We start from the raw sequence: 22,943 nt of genomic DNA, 5'->3' as shown, positions 1-22,943 counted from the left end.
CATTCCATTGGAACCGGAAGTTATGAGCGCTGACTAAGCCGTCGATAGATTTTGGCATTTCGCTACAGTCGCATTGGAACTTCGTGTGGCTGGAATCCCAGCTTAGAAAGCAGAAGCCTCAAAATCCGAAATAGGCGCGGATTTCTCATGTTTTCTTGTTGTTTTGTTGCAATATTTATCCTTCCTTCCCCGTTTTCACGTTGTAATTTATTTGAGTGGTTATTGGCTTATATCTGCTATAATTTAGCCATGCCAGGGAATTTCGATAAGCCGATCCAGCCGGTTTCTCCGCGCAAGATGTGGGACCAGCTGCCGTTTGCTGGTGGCTTCAAACGAAAGAACCCTGATAGTTTTGATGCCAGTGAGCCGCTTATGGATGTTGACTGCAGTGAATTTACCGCGGTAGGTTTCAGGTTTATCTAATTTTATACGGGGATAATGGGATTGATGAGGAATCTTGTGTATTCAGGGGTGCAGCTCAAAGCGCCTTTGCACGCAACAGGAGTGGCACCAATCCGACTTTCGATCAAGCCACAATGCCATTCTTCCAGCCACTTTGTACTCTCACATGGTAAGGATAATACGATGCTTTAATGATTTTCATCAATAATTGCTTGGCATTCATGGTTATTCTTGTAAAATGAACTTGCCTCTTTGATGCCGCCGCATTCATTGGAACGAACTTTCACGGTCTCGATTTCAGTTTTGCTGCTTTTTCAGTTTACCGTTTAGTACTGTGTACAACATACCAGTAGTTTTAGCCGTTATGGTGTCCTTCCGTTATGACCAAAGTTTTCTTCTATTGCAATTTTGGTAAAGTTTTCATGAAATTTAATTATTTACTTATTGTACACTCTTTAGGTTAGCAATATTTACTGAAGTGGTTTGAAGGTGACTTTGATTAATCCAGTTCAATGATTCATGTTCGATGCCACTGCCAAAAACCCTGTACGATTATATTAGTTGAACTGGGAAATCATGGCGCCCACGCCTTTGGGCACATCGCGCCTTATTTACGAATAGGCGGTAAAAACGCTATCAGCTTTCTTCTGATAATAAAATGAAGGATCACCTTAAAATCGACACAACTATGCAGTACACGTAGATTATTATGTTTTATAGGTTTAAATCTGGTAAATAAATGATAATTGCTTTTTTGTGGAAATCTGGCTTGCGAAGATAGATTTAAAATTACAAATTTTTGGAAACGCCAATATATACAGTATTCAGATGCTACACTTCACACGATTAACTGACTGTAAAATAATAACGTTTTTATAAATGCAGTTAGTTAATGCAGCTACTGTTATGTTACGTATTTCTGCTTTCCTTAAAAAATAATTATAACGGCCAAATTTTCATATAAAAACATTGTGTGACTTTCTTGTAAATCGTTTGCGTACGCCGTACTGTCTGTCGTAATTCTTTCAATCGCTCAATTTTTCCATTTATGCACCAGTCGTAAGTTCATGCCGCAGTTTGGTTTTAGGTCGTGGGCGCTGGTCAGAACCAGCCAACCGGTGTACCTACCACCCCTCAGAAAATCTACCAAGACGTCGATGATCCTCTGGCGCGACCGCGGGATTGTATGCGCGAACGTCAGAATGTGTTTTCACATGATCATTGCCGGTGAGTGGGTGCATTTCTTCCATCTGAATTGTCAGTCAGTTTTATGTACAGTACGAGTACCCCATGTGACAACTGTCAACCTTTTTTGGATAATGTACCTTAATCTGTGGTTTTTGCCATCTGGAATTGACGTTTGTTAGTTCAGTTGTTCTGCTGTTGTACGTGGCTGTTTGCAGATGGTACCTGACACCGTGAGAACGCCGGGTACAGTTTTGTCATTATATTGTAGGACCGGCGGCGATAGTCCGACCACCTCGTACATCCGGTGCTTTTGCCGACCCAGTTGGGAAGCCATGACATCCGTTCTGCCTTCGGGAAATGATTATTATTGATAAACTTTAGTACTGTACATTTGTCCTTCATTTCTACCGTTAGGCTCTGGTCATATTTAAACTTAATTAAACTCAATACGAGTAGCTGTTTGATATAGCTCTTGCATTTTCTGGTATTAACCGACTGTATAACGAAACATTGGTGTGACGTTGTGGAATTTTAAGCGCGTGGGTTTTTTTTAACAGTTTTTGTTGCCGTAAATTTTCTTTGTTTTACTTTAGTCAGAGCTCAATTTCTGTGTTTTATTTCCAGCCGATTCCGTATTTTTAATTCAAGTCATTAAAGAAGCAACTGGTGAAATTTGAAATGTGGAAAAATAATAACCGTGCAAATACTATTCCGGGTAATTCTGATCGGTTCATAGTTCATACTAATATTTAACAACGAAAAATTACAAGTCAACTGGAAAACTGGCGTTACGCAACAAATTAACAGAAAACCACCAATTAACTACCCGTACTACATTCCTTCAAACCACCTGAATGTATATCCAATATCCATCACATGCCATCGTGCCCATTCCAGATAAGACATACGCAAGAACAACAAAGCAAGAAATGCCATAACCAGTAAACAGATTCATGAAGAGACGTCCGGTATTCAATTCGTTCCCGTTGAGCGGTCACCTGATCCGTCAGGCTTGTTCAATCGACGGCGAAACTCGGACATAACTTCGGGCGGCAAATCGTTCGGGTTGTATACAAACCGTGGCGGTTCTTCTGTCTCCTCGCTGACATACTCCTGACCGTAATTCTGGTTTTCATCCTGGTATTGACCACCATCTTCCCCTGCATATCCATACTGCAGACCTTCATCATGCAAAATTTCATCCAATTCCAGATCTTCAAAGGCTTGATCGCAGAATTCAAGTTCCTCCTTGGTGAGCTCCTGGTTTACGTCCACTTCATCCACAGCCCCGGGCAATTGTTCGGCAGGACTCTGCATCGGCTGGTCCGGAGGCGGCACGTCGCCCCAGCGACTGGCACGGAATTCCAGGATTTTGATGATGTCTTGCCGAATGTGGGGTGTCAACTCATTGCCCGTAATCAGCATACGACGAATGTTATCGTATACGGCCGGAATCAATCCTCGAAATTTCTGGAAAACAGCACAATATTTAAATTATCTGAAACCGTTCACAGCACACAACAATCACTTCCATAAACCCAAACAAACATAAACATCCAACAACAAACAAAAATCGAAAGGCAGGTGAGGTAACAACTTTTCAAATCCACCTTGGATAAAAAACGAAATAGCAGGATAATGCAGCAAAACAAAAGCTCACACGGTAACCGTATTTTTACGATACGAAGCAAATACTATTACGGATTACTATTACAGAATACTACTATTCTGCTTATAATATTTCTTAGTCTTGGTTAATGCAAAACAGTCAGCCGATAACAGCCCTTACCGCATAATCGCTATCGCTCGCTTTCGGCGACCCATCACCGGCATTGTTTCGGCTTGCAGCCAAAACCGCTTCACCGAAGCGCTAAGGGAAAACACGAGCACCATTCACATAACAAAAACAAGCAAACTGACAAGTGACAACAAATGCCAGAACCCGAAAGTAAAGCACCATCAGTAGCAAAATCAAAATATCACAGGTAGCATATCAAAATATCACAACAGCTTCAGAGGTACCCACCAATTACAACACGTCCCGGTAAAGGACTATTATAAGATCGTATACATACACTAATACTGATTGTCAGTACTCACAATCAAATATTGCAGTTTTACAAGCAACATACCGCTAATGCTCGGAATAGGTAACCGTGCTTAGGTAAAACTGATAAATTTGCATGCCAATAAAATACCCCAAAAAACAAAACCAAAAGAAAGTAGAAATCGGGAGTATACAATGCCTCAATAAAAACGGAAACGCAGTAACGTAGTACGTATTGATACTGCTTATTTTACCGATTCCAATTAACACTATTTACTTACCGTCACAACTGAAGGATCATTGCGAACCTTCTCGTCAAACGTCGGCCCGATGATTCTGAGTACTTGCACGGCACAGGCGCAGTTATCGGTGTACTCCACCCGGACAGCCGAGCGGGTATCGAAGCACATATTGACAATACTGGTGATGTCGTACATCAGCGCGGGGTATCGCTTCTCGAACTGCGGGAGATGCAAAAGTTTCTGGCTCAGCTCGGTAGCAAAGATGATGGCATTACGTGTTCGGACCATAACGGACGGATCAATGTCCCCATCACGTGTCAAGGTCCTCAGATTGTTCTCGGAAGTTTCCAGGGAACTTCGTAAGTGATTCTGCAATTGAAAAAATTCAACTACATCCACAAACATTGCGGTAAATTACACCTAACCAACTGTTCAACATCAGCCTTGAAATATTCTTCAAAACTGCATGGAATACAGAATCTCTGGAAGAGTGAAAAAGGAAACATAGCACTTACAAGTAACGAGTCTTTGAAGGTGAAATTCTCGATTTCTTTGGTGAAGTGCAGGCACAGCTGTACGAGAAACCCGGCCGCTGTATAGTGCGCGTATTTCCCCGCAGCTGCCGTATCAAAAACACTGGACACCATCTCGTCGACCGTGGCTTTCTTCGTGACGCAGTCGTTCAGTGTCCCGACCAGCTCTTCCAAGGTCTCACTGATGTCCTCTTCGGTGCCTGGTGTGTACATCAGCAAATTGGAAAACGCGTCATCGAAGGCGGTAGCTGCCGCATCGTCAGCGATGTCTTCGAAGTTATTGTCACCCATCTCGGAAATGGATGTTTTCGCCACTTCGTTTTCCACAACAGGCGGAATGGGAGATGGTTGACGGACAGTGGGTTCCTCGATAACAACGGTCTTATCGACACCCGGGGGAACGGCGGTTGTTTCCGTGGTGGTCGGACTGGACTGACTTGCCCGAGGTGCTGGTGCTGTTGGGCGAATCACGGAAGGCTTAGCCAACCAGCCAGTAACCTGGCAAAGATAACGTCAGAAATAAAAAAATTATTTCACGAGCCTTGAACTTGCGACTAGTTCCAAAGTTCCGAACTAATGTTGTTGACTGTTGAGTAATTTATTAAGCTGGACTGTCAGAAAACTTTCAAAAAATACATCTGCTAAAACGGGAAAACATCATTAAAAAGTCAACTGAGTTTAATTTAGAAGTAAATTTAAAATGAATATTTACCAAGATACTTCAGTAAGAGTAGACTTTCAACTTCTTAAGGTAAATCCGTAAATTATAAACCCAATCAAAATTCTCACCAAACGGAGAATTATTTTTGAAATAACCATTGTGAGATGAAATTTTAGGTGACTATATCATTAATGACTAATGATTATGTCTTACTGCTTGCAACTGTTGCTGTTTAACTTCCAATTACCAGAAGTCGTAAAGAGTCGTGACAGTCAATTAGAAAGGGTTTAGAATTTAAAACTTTCCTTCCTCTGTCACGGCTCAAGAGATATACGAGTACCTTTAGCAGGACTTTGTACAGCATTACTGTCATTACACAATCAAACAATTTTGAAAGCCCACCACCAAAAGGAAGAACAGCCTCCTACCTGAGAGAAAGCGTTTTTCGCAAAGTCACTGCTACTCATGTTTCTCTTGTGCTCAGCTCAAAAATTCAGGAAACTGCACAGATTAGTGACAAAGGGGCACCACAACACTTTATAACCACAATCAAGCAGCACACGAAACATCACATGCGGATACCTCAAAGATACTCACAGTCGTCGCAGGGACTTCGAAAATAATGAAACTCAAGTCAGAACCTGAAACAATATGCCGGATGACTGCATCAATATGATACTGTTAATTTTACCACAGAACTGACTTTTAAAATTAGTAGCACAAAGAAGGAACAGTGCCTCGATAGGATAGACCAGGCTTTCGTTGAAATCCTCGACGTTATAACGGTTATATCTTATAAATTTCGGAAACAAACAAGCTCTGCAACGTATTAAAGGTGCAGAAGACGACAGCACGTGCCTGGTAATGCGGTGCAATGCGCAACGGCGCGTATTTGGTGTGCACGTGGGCACGCGCACGATGACTGCGCATTACGATTGTTTACATTTCCACAAATTTCAAACTTGAAAGCCAGCTGAGCAATCTTTAGGTGAAATTAGAAGTCAAAGAAATATTTTTGCAACCCATAAATTATCCTGTTTTACTATTCTAGATATTGTTCTTAATATTTTCTTGCCGTGCTGGTGTAGTATTTACTGATTGTGAGTACAATGTCAGCGCAGACGGAGAGTGCTGAGGGGAAACGGCTGCAGATTGATTTACAACGTAAGGATAACTGGAAACGTTGGGGACCGTACTTGTCGGATCGGCAATGGGGAACTGTTCGGGAAGATTACAGTCCCCACGGTGAATGGTACGAGCATGCGACAGATTTCGGTTTTTTTGCACCAGCTTTGTAGAACGCACCTTTTCAGTGCTTCCTGTATTTATTTTAATAAGCGATAGTTGAACTTCTGTTAAATTTTACCGTTTGCGTTTTGTTTCAGAAAAGATAACAGTTGTCGTGTTGATAAATTGTTAAGATTATTTTTATTAATTTTTATGACGTTCCGTAACTTCCTTTGAGAAATGTTGTTAGCAGAACAAAAAATTGAGTATTTTTTTATCTTGGGTTTTAACCTTCGCGTTACATTTGCACCCTGAGACGGAAAGAAGCTTGCGGCTAGTTATTTCCGTATAATTATTATTGTTCCGAGTGTAGGTGTTTTTTTTGCGCTGCAGGCTGTGCAGTAATCCCCGTTGCACGAATTGTTTAATGCAACTTTTCTTGATAGTTGGGATTACTTTTCCCATGACCAAGCCCGTTCGCGTGCGTACCGCTGGGGCGAGGATGGGCTGCTTGGGATCTGTGATCGGGAATGTCGATTGTGCTTCTCTTTTGCGCTGTGGAATGGGAAGGATCCCATTCTCAAGGAGCGACTGTATGGTTTGACAGGATCTCAAGTGAGGACTAAGATTCTTCGGTTGTTAATTTTTTCCCACACTATACTACTCTAGTCTAGATATGTACCGTGCGGCACGAGTATAGTATACTTGTATTGGTCTTGTTGATCTTGAGACATGTTAACGTTGATGCGTTAAATTCTGAATAACTATTCAGTATTAAGCCCTAGTAATTGTACAAGAAGCGTTACGCACTACATATTGGAAAATTTGATCTTTTAAAAATCTGTCAATAAACTGCTGTTAAATTAGTTGTTAATACTTGGTTATGTTTTTAGGTAAAGATGAAGTTATTCTTTTACTGCTTTTGCTGAGTTATTCTTTTGCTTTCTTTTACTCAGTAGTTATTTAATTTTGGCAATTGCAGGGCAATCATGGAGAAGATGTTAAGGAATTGTATTATTACTTGGACGCTACTCCCACCACCTCCTATGCGAAGGGCTTGTACAAGTATCCCCAGTCGGCTTTCCCTTATGAACAAATTAATGTGGAAGGAGGAAGACGTGGGAAATTCGAATTGGAGTATGAGCTTGAGGATTCTGGTACGTTACAATATTTGTTCAAAATTTCGCCGGTCGCTAATGTAAAAGAACTTTTGTTCCGCTTCGCAGCCAGGGCTAATCTAATGGTAAGCGCTTATCGGTTTGCATTAGTATGCTGATTCAGCTATCAGTACAAGAATGTTGTCAGACTGTTAGTTTTGGCAAGCGGGAAGGCTTATGGATTGTTTTCTTTTGCTGCATTTGTATTAGTACTATCTTCGTTTACCCTGCCAATATGCGGCACGTTTTGATAGGTTTACCGTTTAATAATAGTCTGACGCTGTGCATAATTACGATTGCAGTACGAGTATAATGTAGATTCTGAAAGCGCATTTTTCTAAGTTTCGGTGCTTCCTGTTTAATGGCGCCGCACAGGAATTAAAAACACTAAGCATTTTAATGTAATATTGAAAAACTGAAAATACTTTAACCACAAATGACGTTAGTTTGTTTAATAGTGTGTGCGGTAGACTTACTGATTTGATTTTGGAAATGTACTCAGTAGCTTTCTTATTCTTGAGTCACCGCTGCCTGATTGATAAATGTGTACTGTATAGGTGTTTTCGATCAAAATCGTTACTGGGACGTGGAATTCGAGTACGCGAAAAATACCTCCCAAGATATTCTGTGCCGTTTAACTCTTCACAATCGCGGTTCAGAGGAAGCCACCATCCACGTTCTGCCGACACTGTGGTTCCGCAACACATGGATTTGGGGATGCAAGCACGAAGGCTGCACTACCATGCCCCGCATCAGTCAGGCACCGAATGGCGAATGGAAGGTGACCACGAAACACGACACTCTGGAACCGTACGTGTGCGAATGGGAGACGCTTTCGGATTCAACAGGTTCTGCGGAACTGCTCTTCACGCACAACGAGACCAACACGAAGAAACTGTACGATGTGGATAGTCATACACCGTACGTTAAGGATGCCTTCCATCGCTATGTGGTTGACGGCGAGAAAGAAGCCGTCAATCCGAAACATTACGGAACCAAAGTTACAGCGCATTATGCTCTGACGGTGCCTGCCGGTGGAAAGAAAGTTGTGCGAGTGCGGTTATACCAACACGACCATGCTCCAAAGGGCAAAGCTTTTGCGGATTTTGATGCCGTGATTGATTTGCGTAAAAAGGAGGCCGATGAATTTTACGGAATGGTAATCAGTTTCTCGGTTTGTGTGCAAATAATTGCCGTAATCGGTTTTACAATCTGCAGGTGCAAGCCCAATCGTTGGATAAGGAGTTGAAAAATATCCAGCGGCAAGCTTACGCGGGAATGCTGTGGGGACGGCAGTTCTACCATTACATTATCACCGACTGGCTGCATGGAGATCCGGACCAGCCCAAGCCACCGGCGTCACGCTTAAATGGACGAAACGCCGATTGGGTTCATCTCTACAACCGGGATATCATCACGATGCCGGACAAGTGGGAATATCCCTGGGTAAGCGTTGCGTTGTGTTCACCTTGCAGGGTTTTGCCGATTTTGGGCGAATTCTGGTTTAGTTCACAAGTTTCACACATTATATGGATATTTGGCTATGTTAAGTTTATGTTTTACTTTTGAGAATAGAAAAGTAAAACAAAACTTTGGTTGCATTGTTTTCCAGTTAGTATGGGACATGAGTGTTGATCCTAGAGATTATGTTTCATGATCGTAGATTTGACGAGTTTCTCATACAGTCCTCTTCCACTTCAGTTCTGATGAATTGTAATGCAACGGCAGCATCTGTGTAAATGTCGTTTCATGTCGTGCAGGCTGTTCGAATATTTGATATCTTAGGGATCATTTAGCATTTCTATTTAGCCGTTCTATTTGATTTTATTTAGCACTACCATTCGGGAATGTGTTTTAATTCAGCATGCTTTAAGGGAAAATTTAAAATGTAATACTGTATTACCGAAAGAGTGAATGTTAGCGGAAATTGTTATGAGAAACTAACAATTTTTTAACTCCTGTCCCGCTTTTCGCCCCCTAGAATTTTAAAGGAACGAAATGCTGTACTCCTGTTGCTTTGTTTGCTTCTACGCTGCATTACTGTGCTTGCCAATAATGCCATGATTATTAGCCTTTATGTCGTTTCGTAACAACATGAATGAATATTTTCAGTATGCCTGTTGGGATTTGGCGTTCCACACCCTGACATTGGCCAATGTGGATTACGAATACGCCAAGAGTCAGTTGTGCCTGTTTTTGCGCGAATGGTACATGCACCCGAACGGACAGATCCCGGCCTACGAATTCGCCTTCGGCGACGTCAATCCACCTGTTCACTGCTTTGCCGCACTGCGTCTGTTTCTCTCACATCAGAACAAAACCCCCTCGGACACCGACTACGCCTTTCTGGAGTCGTGTTTCCACAAGCTGATTGTCAACTTCACTTGGTGGGTGAACCGGAAGGATCCCCACGGGAAAAACCTCTTTGCCGGCGGTTTCCTGGGTCTGGATAATATTGGGGTGTTTGACCGGTCAAAACCTTTACCGCCCGGGATGCAGCTGGAGCAGGCCGATGGAACGGCGTGGATGGCCTTCTACTGTGTGACCATGCTGAATGCCGCCGTGGAGTTGGCCATGAAGGATCCGGTGTATGAGGATATGGCCAGTAAATTCTTCGAGCACTGCGTGCTGATTATCGACGCGATTAATAACTTCAGTTCGTGTGGTTTGTGGCATGAGGCAGATGGGTTTTACTATGACCATCTGACTACCGATGGGCATTCGGTGCCGATGCGGATCCGTTCGTTGGTGGGATTGGTACCATTGTTTAGTGTGCTGGTGTTGGAGGAAGAGACTATGTCGAAGCTGAAAGGGTTTGCGAAGCGGACCAAGTGGTTTTTAGATAATCGACAGGACTTGAAAGAAACGGTGAGCCGCTCATCATTCGCTTTTGAACGCTACTGTAGAGGAGCGAAACAAATTAGTTGGACGATGTAAGGGACAGTGGTGCAGAAACGTGGAATATAGGTTACCAGATTATCGTTAGGCGACAAGTCGTAATGCACTTGATTGTTTAGGCTGAAAAGATTGATCCGTAATTTGACGTGGTATTTTTCTGCAGGTGTCATTTCTTCTCCAAGACACGAAACACGGGAAGAAAGTTCTTTTGGCCATTCCCACCCAAGCGCAACTGCAGCGCTTGCTGACGTATGTTTTTGATGAAGAGGAATTTCTCAGCCCATATGGAATCCGCTCTCTGTCCAAATTCCACGAGAAGAACCCGTTCAGCTATGATTTGTGTGGAGAGGAACTGCGCGCCGAATACTGTCCCGGAGAATCGACGTCATACCTGTTCGGTGGCAACAGTAATTGGCGCGGTCCAATTTGGTTTCCGATGAATTTCTTGGTAAGGATGCGTTACTGTCAAAATTTGAAGAACTCATGGTAAACTAAGGCCTTGTCCCGAATTCGAAGCGAATCTCGTTGCGATACAGCAACTCCACCTCGCGAGGTGGCTTCGCGTACCGTATCTGTAGGCGTGGCCACTGCAAACAGCCACCTCGTGTGGTTGAGCAACCGTACCATAACGAGATTCGCTTTGAATTCGGGACGAGGCCTAATTATCTTTCTTCTGTGGTTTGGATTAGATTGTTCAAAGTTTGCTTCGCTTCGATTATTACTACGGAGAGGACCTAAAAGTTGAAGTGCCGACTCGGTAAGCGAATATACACCTGCTTCGAAGTAATTTATTTTTGGGTTCTGTACTCGGATTTTTGTTACAGATCAGGAAACTGGATGCGTTTGAAGGATGCGGCAAATGAAATATGTCAGCGCTTGGTGAAGATTTTCTTGCCAGATGAAAAGGGCTTCCGTCCTGCACATGGTAGTAATCCTGTTACTTTGTTTCGAAGCTAGGTTTGGGGAATGTCCTTGCTGTAGGTACGGATTTACGGCTGTCGGAGAAGTACGCAAAAGACCCGAATTTTAAAGATTTGGTGCTGTTTTATGAATATTTTCACGGTGACAATGGGCGAGGTTGTGGAGCCAGGTTAGTGAGTAAAGAGTACTTTATTAGTTTGTTGACTTATGGTTAGTGATTAAAATCAGGCTTGACTAAAAATTTCTTTTTTCATTGTGATTTAGCCATCAAACTGGATGGACTGGCTTAATTGCCAATTGCATTGAGATGCTCGCTGGTACTGGACATGTCGGTATAAATCGTCCCGGTTGATTGGAACTCGGTTTTGCATGCTAATGCTCCAGGAAAGAGGGCATAATTTCGGATGGAAGTGTTTTTGAGCAGATGCTTTTAAATTATGATAATTATTTCAGTTACCTATTTATTCAGATGCTTAATTGAGGGATTTCTTGAAGGGTTGACTTGTTTCACAGTCAAATACGAGATGCAATGTCGGCGGCTAATACGAGATGCATTATCGGCTGGGTGATGGTTTAGTGGGAGAAATTTTTAATGCTTTTATGGTGTTTCATTATTTGTTTTCTTTGGTTTTGTTCTTTTCGGGTTCTAGAATAAATATCTGGAATATTCAATTCGGCAAAATTATGTTACCATTGAGATAGTGTGCATAGCACATCGCTTTCGTAATTTCTTTTTGGTATTGTAATGCCCTTAAAAGTCATTAAATTTCGTAGCCGATGAAATGGAAGTACAGGCATATTAATAACGCCATACAACGGAAGATTGAAGGGCAGGAAAAGAACTAATTCATAAAATTATTTATCTGATGGTATCTACTGACTAGACTTAATATAAGGCAAAAAGAACTCAGACGTTTCGCGACCGAAAAGACTTGGTAAGACCGGAACAGTTGGATTGGGATTGAAGAAATCCGAATTATCCACGGCCCACGAGCCAGTAGGTAGTCATGGGACCTTTACCCTTGAGAAAGAAACAAAAACGGGTTGCGCATGACGGTTAAAGAGCAACGGAAGCGATATAAGGACTGGCATGACCCTCACCTTCACATCTATAATTCCTCGCTCCATTACGATGAAGTCATCGTACCGGTCTAACAGCGCTTTGGTTGTTGGGCTAAGGTGGATTTTACCGGCTAAAAGAGTAACATACAAAAGTTGCAGCTGTTTGTTGCAAGCTTGCTAACTGTTAACGATATTTTTATGAGAGCTGAGGCTAGCCAGTACAACCATACATAGAAGTATTTAAAATTTTGCTTACTTTCGCCATGCGATTCCATGCGACTGGCGGTATTAACGGTGTCGCCAAACCTGCATACATAGTATGTCAGATACAAAGTAAAAAGTAAGTAGTAACTGTTTTCGTTTGCTTTGATAAAATAATTCCATGCCGTATATACGTACAAACAGTAGCGTGGCATTTTCAATCCGATCACGCCCGCGACGCAGGAACCTGAAAGCGAAGCAGACAGTACTATCTGTAGTTTTTACTTTTTGTGTTTTTACTTGGATCCCTATGTATCAATTAATGATGCTAGTAAAAATAAGAGTTATATATATTATTCGTCGTGCTGTTTCCGTATAAGTAATTTTATGCAAGTCTAGAGTAGCTTTTTAAATAGAATATAATTATATACAATTATTTTATCCTTCTGCTGTTCCGGTAACACTTACCCGAATGTAACCCAGCACGTAATTTGAAATTCCTGGCTTTATCGGTTATACTTTTCAGGCTGAGAATGTCTTTTCGCAAAACCAAAGCCATGGAAGCAAGTTGTTCGGCATGTTTATGGCCGTTGCGGATCGGCACGCCGCTAGCAACCTGACAAGTAACAATCATCAGTATTCAATTATTCGAGCAATAATAATAGGTGACCACTCCGTACACACTCTTTCACACCCTTTCACTCCGTACACAACCTTTTGCACTCCCTTTCATTCCGTGCACAACCTTTTTGCGCACTACCATTCACTCGGTGCACTACCAAACTTTTATATATATTTATATATATTATATTTAAATCCTTGTAATCTATATTACTACAGAAAAGCAAAACTACAAAAAAATATTACTACTTTTTTGCAACATCATGGGACCGTTCCGACGAAGACGTCCTGGTGTATGACAGCGTCAGCAAATAACTCACGTGGCAAGTGAAGATTGAATAAACAAGTGTTACGGAGCAAGTCTTGCGGAGATTAGGGTGAAAAACGTTGCTGATCAAAATAAGAAAAACGCGCAATCTAAAAAACGGTCGCGATTGCGCGTTTTTTTATTCCAGAAATAACTCGGCTGTGAAAAAATTAAAAAAATTAAAAGGTTGTGTACGGAATGAAAGGTAGCGCAAAAAGGTTGTGCACGGAATGAAAGGGAGTGCAAAAGGTTGTGTACGGAGTGAAAGGGTGTGAAAGGGTGTGTACGGAGTGGTCACCATGATAATATGTCTTAATAGTTAAAAATTGCACTTTATTACATAACGCCCATAATATTAAATAATGCATCTTAAATACGCTGAATGCAATAATACTGCAGTTTATAACTTGTCGTCCGGTTAATGTTTCATTAATTAATAACAGCACACTTACTAAGTACGCATCGTTAATGCATTCCACTTTAAAGGCATCAAAGGAAGCCACCGTTGTATCACACAGAGTATATAATTTATTTAAAAGGTCAACTGTCTCCGTAGCTGTTTTACACTCTTCGATGGCATCGGTGAAACCCGGCACGTCACCAAAATACACCGTACAGTTCTCATAGGTTTCCGGTATCACAGCGATACCTTTGCTCAGCGCTTCCGCAACAGATCTGTGGTAAATTGGCATTTTATAACATAGTGGTTAATTAGGGACAAACATTATCAGTTTTTAAATACGCGATGTACTTTGGCAGCATGGCTGATAAAAATCCGGCAGAACGCGCCCGCTCTTCCATGAACTGTTTCATTTTCATATCGACCTGGTGCTCCAGACCGGCAGCATATTGCTCCATTCTAAAACCAATGGTTCAATGTAATGTACAAAATTAATCAGAATACCCGTTAAAAAAATTAAAAAGTAAAATATTTAAAGTATATGGTTTTTTTTTTTAAGTATATAGTGTTTATTTAAAGTATACAGTGTTTATTTAAGTATATAGTGTTAGTAGTTTAAAGTATATATGTATAGTGTATGTGTTTTGAAAATGTGTCTGGAAAAATAAAGCGTTTGGAAAGAAAACTGTTTACAAAATATTCTGTACACTTGGTAAGTAATTGAGCCTTGAAAAATAAAAGCAGTGGACTGAAAGCTAACCGAAGTAAATAAATAAAGTAAACCTCTGGGAAGTGAACAGTAAAACGGATTATTCAGGTGAAAGAGTTTTATCGCCCAACAATTCTTATATATAAAGGAAAGTCCTGCTGTAGATTATAGTGTATAGTGGATCAAGTAAATCAGTTTGGGTAAATACCCTGTACCTGTATGTTTTAAAGGCTTTTATACTACGAATACATTTTTCGCTTCTTTGATTAGCATTCAATGTACTTTGTTATAGCATGTGCTATACCTTTTTATCAGATGGTCGACGATATTCTCCCCTGACTTCCCAATGATTTTTGTTATGGTAGTCTTTATACGGGTGAAGTTTGGTCGTTCCAGGGGGTCCTCATCCCAGCAATTGCCCATCAACTCGTGCAAGGGCATCGGACAGGCGGATACCGGCACGGCCGGCCGCAATGGCGGTACCAGTCCGCGTTTAACATCCTGAACGATGTCGCGGTCGCTGATTTCTTCGGTCGCTTTTCGGCGCGTCTTCCCGGCATCGCTGCCCATGTGGTAGGGAGCGCTGCGTAATACTATTTGTTGCAAGAGAATGGCATAACTGTAGACATCACCTGCGAAACGCAACGAACTGCCCACAGGAAGTTTCGCATAATACCCAGATTACAAAGTTAGTATTCGAAACAATATAAATATAATGACCTTAAACGAACCCAAAAACTGAAAATGATAAACCGCTACTTATTTGAGCAACTTATTTTATTGCTTTTGCTATGCAGGACGTAGTGCTTAATCCGCATTTGTTAACGGAAGGCGAATTCAAACCATGACGGTTATCTATCTTTACTATGTAAAAATTTTTCCAACTTCAGTGCACTGAAGTGTGCGAGTAAAACATCAGTATCACTGGTATGTATCATTCTGAAAATTAATTTTTCTAAATCAGATTTTTTTGCCGCGTATCAACTAGACATTATAAGCTCGCAACTCGCTTGGACATCGGCAAAGGGAACAATAATTCCTTCTATCTAATTTGCTGCATTTTTCTGTACAGCACACTGTACCTAGCTGTGTTCCGCTTGCTGGCATTGTACGTCGCAACAATTCGGGTGCTCGCCAAAGCAGAATCCTATAGTCACGATCTTCTTGACCGGGATTCAATGCCTGCAAATCCCGCGCATCTTTAAGCGCTGGGAAACCAAAATTGGCCACTTTCAAGATAAAACGATTGTCGATCAAGCAGCTTTCGTCGCTCAAAAATCCATGCGAGCGAATTTTGGACAAATGAATATAGCCGATGCCCTAAATATGAAAACAAAGCACTATTCAGCACGTTAATTAATTTCACAATGCTGCACAAAAAGCTCCCGAAGGGTAGTACGTACATTTGCTAAATCTTTAATCAAGGAATTCTTGAATTCCCAGTCCAGATTCATGCTATGATCATCGATTAAGTCTTTGAGAGTGCCCTTTTGACACACTTCTCCCACCACACAATCACACTGGTTCTCTTCATTGACGGCAATGCCGATGAATTTCTGCACGTTTGGGTGTATTAAGCCCCGGGCCTGCAAATAATTCCGATTATGGATGATATTTTTCAAGGCTATACCAGACACCCAGTGCTCTGGTACTTAGTAGCATGGTTATTTCTCCTTCTCACCAGAGCAGCCTCTTTGGGCAAAGCGCCGGGAACGCGCCGTTTGGGAGAAGGAAGCTCCACCAATGAACAACTGACACCGGCAAACGTTCCCTGACGTGTCGACAGTTTCTCGACTGCGGCGTCTTTCAGGGAAGTCACCGAGTTCGTTTTAGTGCTGAGAGGCTACAACAAAATAATTATAGTAATTGCTCTGTTAATCCGTATTCCGTACGCTAAAGTTGACCTTTGTATCAGATGACTCGCCCTCAACATCGAGCAATAACAAAAATTTGTAACATCGGTTAATTATTTTAATACGCACATATATATACTTCTATGCATGCAACAAGTACAGGAAAAATTTCAGTTCCGTTTTTCTTAAATAATTATGACACCACTTAACTAAATAAGATTTCCTCAACACTACGTAGCCATATACTGTAATACGAATTTCAAAATATCTATTGAAATTTTTCAAGCGCTATGTGCAAGCAATTTTACTGACGCGATTGCAATAAGTTGCATAAGTGTTGTTTGTGATGCAAAATTCATGACCAGCGTGACGGTCACGCTGCCACCATCCCGTAAACGCAGCATTTTTGATTGAGTAATTTAACATACCTCGCTAGGTGCTTTTCCATTAGCCGTAATCCCATTTGGGATGCTGGTTATACTTTTGGAGCTTTTTAAAGCCTAAAATATTGACAATAGCCAAATGTATTTGTGTTGCTTAATAACTCCGTAGCCACATCAAAGCGAAACATTTTACTGATGCATTCAAAGTCTATGCCATTTCTAGTAATACACACATCTGCTAACGTTTTTAATTTGTTCAGACAGTGCCGGTACTCAAGTGGATTGCGTTCTCCAAAAGTCATCGTGGTATTTTATTTGCACAAGAATTCACAAAAATATTGCCATACATACATTTGCTTAAAGTTTTCAGTTTTGTTTCCGTGAAATAAAGACAAAGTAACAGTCACAAAACTGGTAAATATGCACTGTATGTAAAGCACGTGAAAGTTAATGCCGGACTATACTAGTGTAAATCAGATGGACTGCAGCTGCCAATCAGGGCGGATTGTACAATACATTGAGAGTTTTAATCACGACTTCTACTCGTACAATAATGGATGTAATAATGGATTGCTTAATTTTCACCATTTATGCAAAACTACTCACCGAAGAACGTGCTAAGGAACGTGCCGTAGTCGTGTTGGTGCGTATCTCGATATCCTGCAGAATAATCCGCCACCAGAATGGATCAGCCAAATCGTAGAATATCCTGCAACATCGAAGGAATTTTAGGGTAATCAATAACTATGGTCAAAAGAATATTACGAGTAATAAAGCTTTTAAATTGTGTCCTTGTGTCCTAGCTAACGGTAATGATCGATGTATTATCTGCTGCTGCGCAAACTTTCTTGAGCTATAACCAATCCGGTAAATAATAAACATGCTTCCGATATCGGATTTAGTAGTCGATGCGAGAATATTTAAACGTATTACATAAAATATGATAATCAATTGAAATGTCAGAGGAAAAACAGTACTTTTTCACCGCGTATGCTCCGCCCACAATGGCTGCAATGATAACGATGGTCGGAACAATGGCCGCCGCTTCCGTCGCACCGGGCGGTAAATGGGATTGTCGTTCCGCAATACAGACCGGATTATCATTACGGAAACCACAACGCGGCTCGTTAGGCGGCAGACTGTCGCTATCGACAAAGGTCATCGCGCCAGTCGGCACGACGTCCGTGGTGCGGACAGGAAACTGCAGGAATGGCTACAAAGAACACAGATAGGATAAAATAAAAGCGCCCTTAATAGTAAGTTCATAAACATAAGAAAAAAATCAGCGACCGAAAAGCATAAATAACTACAATCAACAGATGACGTCCGACTCGAAAGCATCGTACTGTATGTTTGCCGCTATGGGCATCGTAGCTGCGCATGTTGTACACACTCTGACGTTCACTGTTGCCATCCAGATACACCATTCCTGTCAGTGGACTCGGAAAGCTGATGTTGGCCACAAACGCCGTGAAATCGAGTCCGTTGGAATAATTCAGATGAGCTTTGTACATGCGCTGTACCGTCGTGCCATACAGGAGCACGGCTTCGTAGAAATGGATTACTATAGGATCCGGACTCTTCTATAAATTATTATAAATGAAGACGCTAATTACGCCATGTTCGTAATTCAAATACGTAATTTAAGAAAAGAGTTAATTTTGTATCTGTGCAATGTACGTATATACGGGAAAATGACAATATCAAGTAATCTCGGAATTATGTATACTGGTACCTATTCTACCGAAAGCGTTCGCAAACACAAAAGCAGCATGTCATGTTATGTTTTAGTTACGCACAAGATCGTCGGGCGAGAATGTGTAGTTATACACGGACTGCGACAGACCGGTGACCCTTTGCCAGAATGTTAAAATGTTGTTTTCGCTGTCGGCGTCAGGACTCAGTTGTAGTGAGAGTATCAGAAGGGCTTCGAATGCTTGTCGCATGGTCTTGAAAGCAAATTAAATCAAGCCATAAAACAAAAAATAAGCATATCATAATATAATTATATAGATATGTAGAAGCATATCATACAGATTCTACTGTATTATAAACTTTAAACTATTGGTTGCAAGGTCAGATACCACTCGTACCTCATCATTTTCATCATTTGACTGCCATGTGTAATGCCCCCACAACCTGTTTTCGTATAGCTCGATAGCAATAAATACCTGAAAAGTTATAAAATCATGCGCATAGTTTTCGCTGTTGCAAGGCTGATTTGATAACAAGTAAAGGACCAGGAAAATATTTAACTGAGTAAAATAAACATCAAATTTTCGTCTTTCAAAAGCATACACGTTATCAATTACGGTGGGTTTCGCAATCGCACTGTATAAAGTTATGAACCTGCTACGTACAAATTCTCCATTAGTATATCCCAATCGATGAGCCCCTAGCTAAAGAAAACAGAACTGTCAGTTAAGGAGTACATAGCAATTTTATTTATAAGTTTGGAAAACAGGCAAATTCCTATAAAAATTACTTCAGTAAATGGTAGAGTGAATAAGAGGAAGTCCATCGCGCTAAAAATTTCCGTGTTTCCACATTTATGATAATTGAAGTACTGTGCAAACGTCTTTCTTTATTTTTTTAAAAATTAATTACCCGTTTAAACAAAAACTTGTCAACATGCTCATGCTTGAAATTTTACAAAACTTGGGAAAAACTCAATACAGTACAGATATAAAGCACAATGTGTTACCAAAAACCGCCTGGTTGAGTTGGCATCCATGAATAAAAAGTATACTACAAACATTGCAAATAAGTTAGGTAAATTAGAAATGTATTTAGTTTTCGCTCTGCAGTTACCATACCTCGGGAATTCAACGCTGCCGTACTGAGCAGTTCTTTTAGCCGGGCAAAATTGGTCTTTGAGCTCTGGAATTCGACAAATTTACTAGCTTGGTAGTATTCAGGATTGTCATACTGCATAGCAGATCGAATAAGCGTTCCCATCTCGTAGAAGAAAGGATTGTCTTTGTCGACAAAAAACACCGGTGTCGTATAATTGAAATTTAACAGAAAGCGTATAAGGATGCCCTTTAGGGATGGATAAGTGAAGGACGTGCGAGTCAGTCGACTGTAGTAGTCCGGGGATGTCAACAAGCCAACACTAGCCGCTGGACACCCAAGTACGGGAGTCTCCCATGCCACGGCCAGGTCGTACAAGGAATCAGCTGCCGCGCCACACCCTGAAAGAATTAAACTGAAAAGCTTGTTCCAAACATGAACCAATATGAATACTCTATATGAAATCTTGGCGCTGCATTAATGATATATGTTCAAATTATTGTCCGGAGCGCAGATGCAGAGTAGGTAGTGGTTCATGTGTTCGGTACGAATTTTGATTGATGTTAGCAGCATTTTCAGGTTTTTTATTAGCTTTTTTCCCCATCCATTCTTGATTTTCCAATAAACTTTACGGCTAACATGCATGCGCTCACGTATTGTACATGCAAGTAATTTTCTTATAGTGTAAAAACGCCAAATTGGGATAGTTTATAACCGGTTCGTTTTAGAACTAACTTCGTTTTTGCTGCTGTGCCTCATTTCACGCTAATATGTCACGCATATACCACTAGGGTAGGCAAGCGGATGACAGGCAACAAACATGAACATCACATTTAACGTCCTTGTTTGGAGCAGTGTAAGGTAATACCGTTCCTTAATTACATTCGCTCGCCTGTTTCATTAGTACGAGTACTTCGCGAATTTGCACGGGACTGCTGGCTTTCTAGTTTACGAAATCAGTCATTGCAACGAGCCAGCGTGTAGATTGTATTACAAATTTACAACTATTTCAGAAATAAGGGATGACAAGGCGTACAACCTTTATCCCAACGTATAAATAATAAATAACCGTTTCGTTCGCGTGACACGATCGCTCGTCAGGATGTGTACTAGCTTGACAAGGTTGCGTATAATTAAAACATCGATTTTTGCCAACCCTGTTCACGTTCGCTAAATGTGTGTTATGTGTATTTCAAAGATTAGACTTTATAAGAATTTTTGTAAAGTTAGAATACTGTTGCTGATTGAGCGTGATTAATCTTAGAATGTGCTAACAATGCGAGCAAAAAATGATACAGTATTAATTTTATCCACTTGTAAGTCGTCAGCAGTTAATTCTTTTCGTTAGTCAGACCATAAATACTTCTACTGACAACTAAGACAGTAACAGTGAGTAAATTAACCAATGGTTCCCAAAGGTAGTTATAAATTCTTAAGTCAATTCTTTATTTTATTGATATGATTGTTTTTCGAATCCCGAGAGGGTGAAACAATATATTTTATAAACTGAAAGAACAAGCTTCGTAATGCGAAGGGATTATGCTGTCGCCAAATTTACTTACGTAAGAGCAAAACAGCAGAGCAGATATACAGCAAATAAAATAACATTACCACCTAATAACAAAATAAATGCGACGCGCAGAGTCAGTAACACCGGTAACTGAGGTTATTGTAGATTTATATTTGTCTTGCACACTTCCGTGTCCCGTGATATTTACAGTCAACCCCCATGCGCACAATGGTACTAATGCATTTAAATGCATCAAGACACACCCACGCCACAATCGGAAACACTACTTTGCGTCTTAACACTCTACAGACGTCTGTCGCGTGTGGCCAGATTAAATTTACCTGGTCCAAGGTATGCATCGCAGTTTATCCCGGCATCGTTCAGCGCCAACGCTTGTTGCGTGGCCAGAGTTAATCCTCCCTCTGCGGGACACGTCCGGCCAATATTCCGGTACGTAATATTAATCCGGTGTGTCGGTGCCAGGATGACCTCGTTGACATAATCGACGGCCATGATGATAGCCGCCTCGGCGCGGTTGTAATCGTACAGCAGCTGACCGCCGGTATTTCGCTCCAAGAGCGTACACATTTGGACTACTTCGATAGCCGATACGACCGACCGCATCGTGCTAAGCAACGTGACAATACTCAGCATGACTCCGATGTGTCGCATGGTGCTTTCGACCAACGATGAAATACACGTGTGTCCAGCTGACATTGTGAGTTAATGAATGGTCAACACACAAAAGTTATGTTCAGATTGGACCAGCGCATTTCGAGGATTTTTATGCGGCGTCATTTAGTCATGTAACAACAACGCAGCAAAACTCCAGCATAAACGGAAAAGCTTACAGGATATCCCGACATTAGCAATACCATGCGGCATTATTGTACTCATACTCGTATTAAAGCGCTGAATTTCTAGTATCGGCCAAAGATACTTCGTGCATTTTGACGCGGGGCACTCCAGCGTTAATCAAGCCATACCGCGTCATATCAGTCCCATTATCGAATAAATGGATTGATTAAATAAATCATTAGCCCGGTTTACCAGTACCGAGACCATGACATTAATGGAAATATGGAATTTGTATAATCGCTATCAAGAGCATCCAGGGAAAATGGCACGCACGCCCATTGGGATCATCAAATAATCGAAGTTTTTTGGGTATAACTCACAGACTGTTTGACTTTTTCCGCATTCAGTGTCAATACTCCCGAGGGTATAGTTCAGGTAAACTTTCCCCAACTGGTGTGGAGAGTCTGGGAAACTGTGCAGGCGCCGCAGTACTGACTCGCCAAGAACGCGTTCAATCATTTTCCACCAGACAGCCCATTTGCAAATGGATCGGATACCAGTAAATTGAAGTAATCACATCGATACCGGCAGTAATAGCCGTATCTGTGCAAAAGTAAAAGCTGCGTACGCCGGAACCTGACACACATATTATTGTACTCGTAATTCTATATCGCAAGATGCAGAAATATTGCATGTGTGACTACTTTATTAGGTGGGATTAGCGCTGCAGGGTGAACGGAATGTGGCACTTGTCAGCGGAAAGCGGAGAAAACGGATCAGCCCTAATCCCAGATCAAGTAACAAATGAAGGTCACGCATTTCTAATAATAATGTTTCTACATTAATTTTGTAGTTTGTACGCTTTCCAACATTGTTAAGGCTGCTTTGCCCCAGTGCACATCACGCAACCGACCTGCCAAATTACAGCAAAACAAAAACAATAAATTATGGCTGTAAATTGTGGTATTGTCGTAGTAAATTACTATAAAATTAGTAATTACATACGTTAGGTATGCCTTTGCATTGCTTT

The 22,943-nt window shown here is 41.3% G+C and overlaps 4 protein-coding genes across 8 annotated transcripts; 2 read left to right on the top strand and 2 right to left on the bottom strand.

The window, feature by feature from the left end:
• Positions 1–85: 85 nt before the first annotated feature.
• On the top strand, positions 86–2,296 carry LOC129595765 (uncharacterized). 2 transcript variants are annotated; one of them, XM_055492872.1, is made up of 4 exons: positions 86–402; positions 470–571; positions 1,490–1,629; positions 1,859–2,296. In XM_055492872.1, the coding sequence occupies exons 1-4, from the start codon at positions 148–150 to the stop codon at positions 1,959–1,961; spliced, it is 600 nt and encodes a 199-aa protein (XP_055348847.1). In that variant the 5' UTR covers positions 86–147; the 3' UTR covers positions 1,962–2,296. The 2 variants fall into 2 exon arrangements, with proteins under 2 accessions (XP_055348847.1, XP_055348856.1); XM_055492881.1 differs by having other exon boundaries at positions 1,806–2,296.
• Positions 2,195–5,884, bottom strand: LOC129591754 (uncharacterized). 4 transcript variants are annotated; one of them, XM_055487558.1, is made up of 5 exons: positions 5,502–5,884; positions 4,395–4,910; positions 3,919–4,248; positions 3,380–3,460; positions 2,195–3,060 (listed from the first exon to the last, which is right to left on the bottom strand). In XM_055487558.1, the coding sequence occupies exons 1-5, from the start codon at positions 5,538–5,540 to the stop codon at positions 2,563–2,565; spliced, it is 1,464 nt and encodes a 487-aa protein (XP_055343533.1). In that variant the 5' UTR covers positions 5,541–5,884; the 3' UTR covers positions 2,195–2,562. The 4 variants fall into 4 exon arrangements, with proteins under 4 accessions (XP_055343533.1, XP_055343555.1, XP_055343548.1 ...); XM_055487580.1 differs by having other exon boundaries at positions 5,656–5,884; XM_055487573.1 differs by having other exon boundaries at positions 5,671–5,884.
• Positions 5,885–6,036: 152 nt separating this feature from the next.
• On the top strand, positions 6,037–11,948 carry LOC129598776 (uncharacterized). Its single transcript, XM_055496832.1, has 11 exons — positions 6,037–6,325; positions 6,747–6,915; positions 7,283–7,457; positions 8,015–8,616; positions 8,676–8,903; positions 9,570–10,325; positions 10,519–10,803; positions 11,045–11,112; positions 11,180–11,280; positions 11,337–11,445; positions 11,541–11,948. The coding sequence occupies exons 1-11, from the start codon at positions 6,183–6,185 to the stop codon at positions 11,626–11,628; spliced, it is 2,724 nt and encodes a 907-aa protein (XP_055352807.1). The 5' UTR covers positions 6,037–6,182; the 3' UTR covers positions 11,629–11,948.
• On the bottom strand, positions 11,926–22,863 carry LOC129598765 (atrial natriuretic peptide receptor 1-like). The gene is made up of 21 exons (XM_055496822.1): positions 21,457–22,863; positions 19,629–20,006; positions 19,517–19,560; positions 19,173–19,211; positions 18,906–18,983; positions 18,612–18,761; positions 18,159–18,395; positions 17,790–18,025; positions 17,419–17,521; positions 16,858–16,929; positions 16,258–16,419; positions 15,980–16,162; positions 15,659–15,896; positions 14,881–15,208; positions 14,219–14,326; positions 13,920–14,142; positions 13,008–13,155; positions 12,738–12,786; positions 12,595–12,644; positions 12,378–12,469; positions 11,926–12,297 (listed from the first exon to the last, which is right to left on the bottom strand). Exons 1-21 carry the CDS (start codon positions 21,830–21,832, stop codon positions 12,253–12,255), a joined length of 3,339 nt encoding a protein of 1,112 aa, XP_055352797.1. The 5' UTR covers positions 21,833–22,863; the 3' UTR covers positions 11,926–12,252.
• Positions 22,864–22,943: the final 80 nt, after the last annotated feature.

This window comes from Paramacrobiotus metropolitanus, unplaced genomic scaffold (genome assembly GCF_019649055.1).
Source record: "Paramacrobiotus metropolitanus isolate TYO unplaced genomic scaffold, Prichtersi_v1.0 Parri_scaffold0000003, whole genome shotgun sequence".
Taxonomy (NCBI): domain Eukaryota; kingdom Metazoa; phylum Tardigrada; class Eutardigrada; order Parachela; family Macrobiotidae; genus Paramacrobiotus; species Paramacrobiotus metropolitanus.
The sequence above is the reverse complement of the archived record's forward strand: the minus strand, read 5'-3'. Positions and strand labels throughout refer to the sequence as shown.

What these genes read in the sequence shown, in the direction of transcription:
- LOC129595765 (XM_055492872.1), top strand. Translation starts at nt 148, where the DNA reads ATGTTTTCTTGTTGTTTTGTTGCAATATTTATCCTTCCTTCCCCGTTT. An exon ending in ACTGCAGTGAATTTACCGCG is followed by an intron (nt 403 to 469) that starts GTAGGTTTCAGG and finishes TTGTGTATTCAG; the next exon opens with GGGTGCAGCTCAAAGCGCCT. An exon ending in CCACTTTGTACTCTCACATG is followed by an intron (nt 572 to 1,489) that starts GTAAGGATAATA and finishes GTTTGGTTTTAG; the next exon opens with GTCGTGGGCGCTGGTCAGAA.
- LOC129591754 (XM_055487558.1), bottom strand. Translation starts at nt 5,540, where the DNA reads ATGAGTAGCAGTGACTTTGCGAAAAACGCTTTCTCTCAG. An exon ending in ATGATCCTTCAGTTGTGACG is followed by an intron (nt 3,461 to 3,918) that starts GTAAGTAAATAG and finishes GTTTTCCCTTAG; the next exon opens with CGCTTCGGTGAAGCGGTTTT. An exon ending in CGAGCGATAGCGATTATGCG is followed by an intron (nt 3,061 to 3,379) that starts GTAAGGGCTGTT and finishes GCTGTTTTCCAG; the next exon opens with AAATTTCGAGGATTGATTCC.
- LOC129598776 (XM_055496832.1), top strand. Translation starts at nt 6,183, where the DNA reads ATGTCAGCGCAGACGGAGAGTGCTGAGGGGAAACGGCTGCAGATTGAT. An exon ending in TACAGTCCCCACGGTGAATG is followed by an intron (nt 6,326 to 6,746) that starts GTACGAGCATGC and finishes TTTTCTTGATAG; the next exon opens with TTGGGATTACTTTTCCCATG. An exon ending in GTATGAGCTTGAGGATTCTG is followed by an intron (nt 7,458 to 8,014) that starts GTACGTTACAAT and finishes TGTACTGTATAG; the next exon opens with GTGTTTTCGATCAAAATCGT.
- LOC129598765 (XM_055496822.1), bottom strand. Translation starts at nt 21,832, where the DNA reads ATGTCAGCTGGACACACGTGTATTTCATCGTTGGTCGAAAGCACCATG. An exon ending in AGCAAGCGGAACACAGCTAG is followed by an intron (nt 15,209 to 15,658) that starts GTACAGTGTGCT and finishes TGCGTTTCGCAG; the next exon opens with GTGATGTCTACAGTTATGCC. An exon ending in TTATCAGCCATGCTGCCAAA is followed by an intron (nt 14,143 to 14,218) that starts GTACATCGCGTA and finishes AATTTACCACAG; the next exon opens with ATCTGTTGCGGAAGCGCTGA.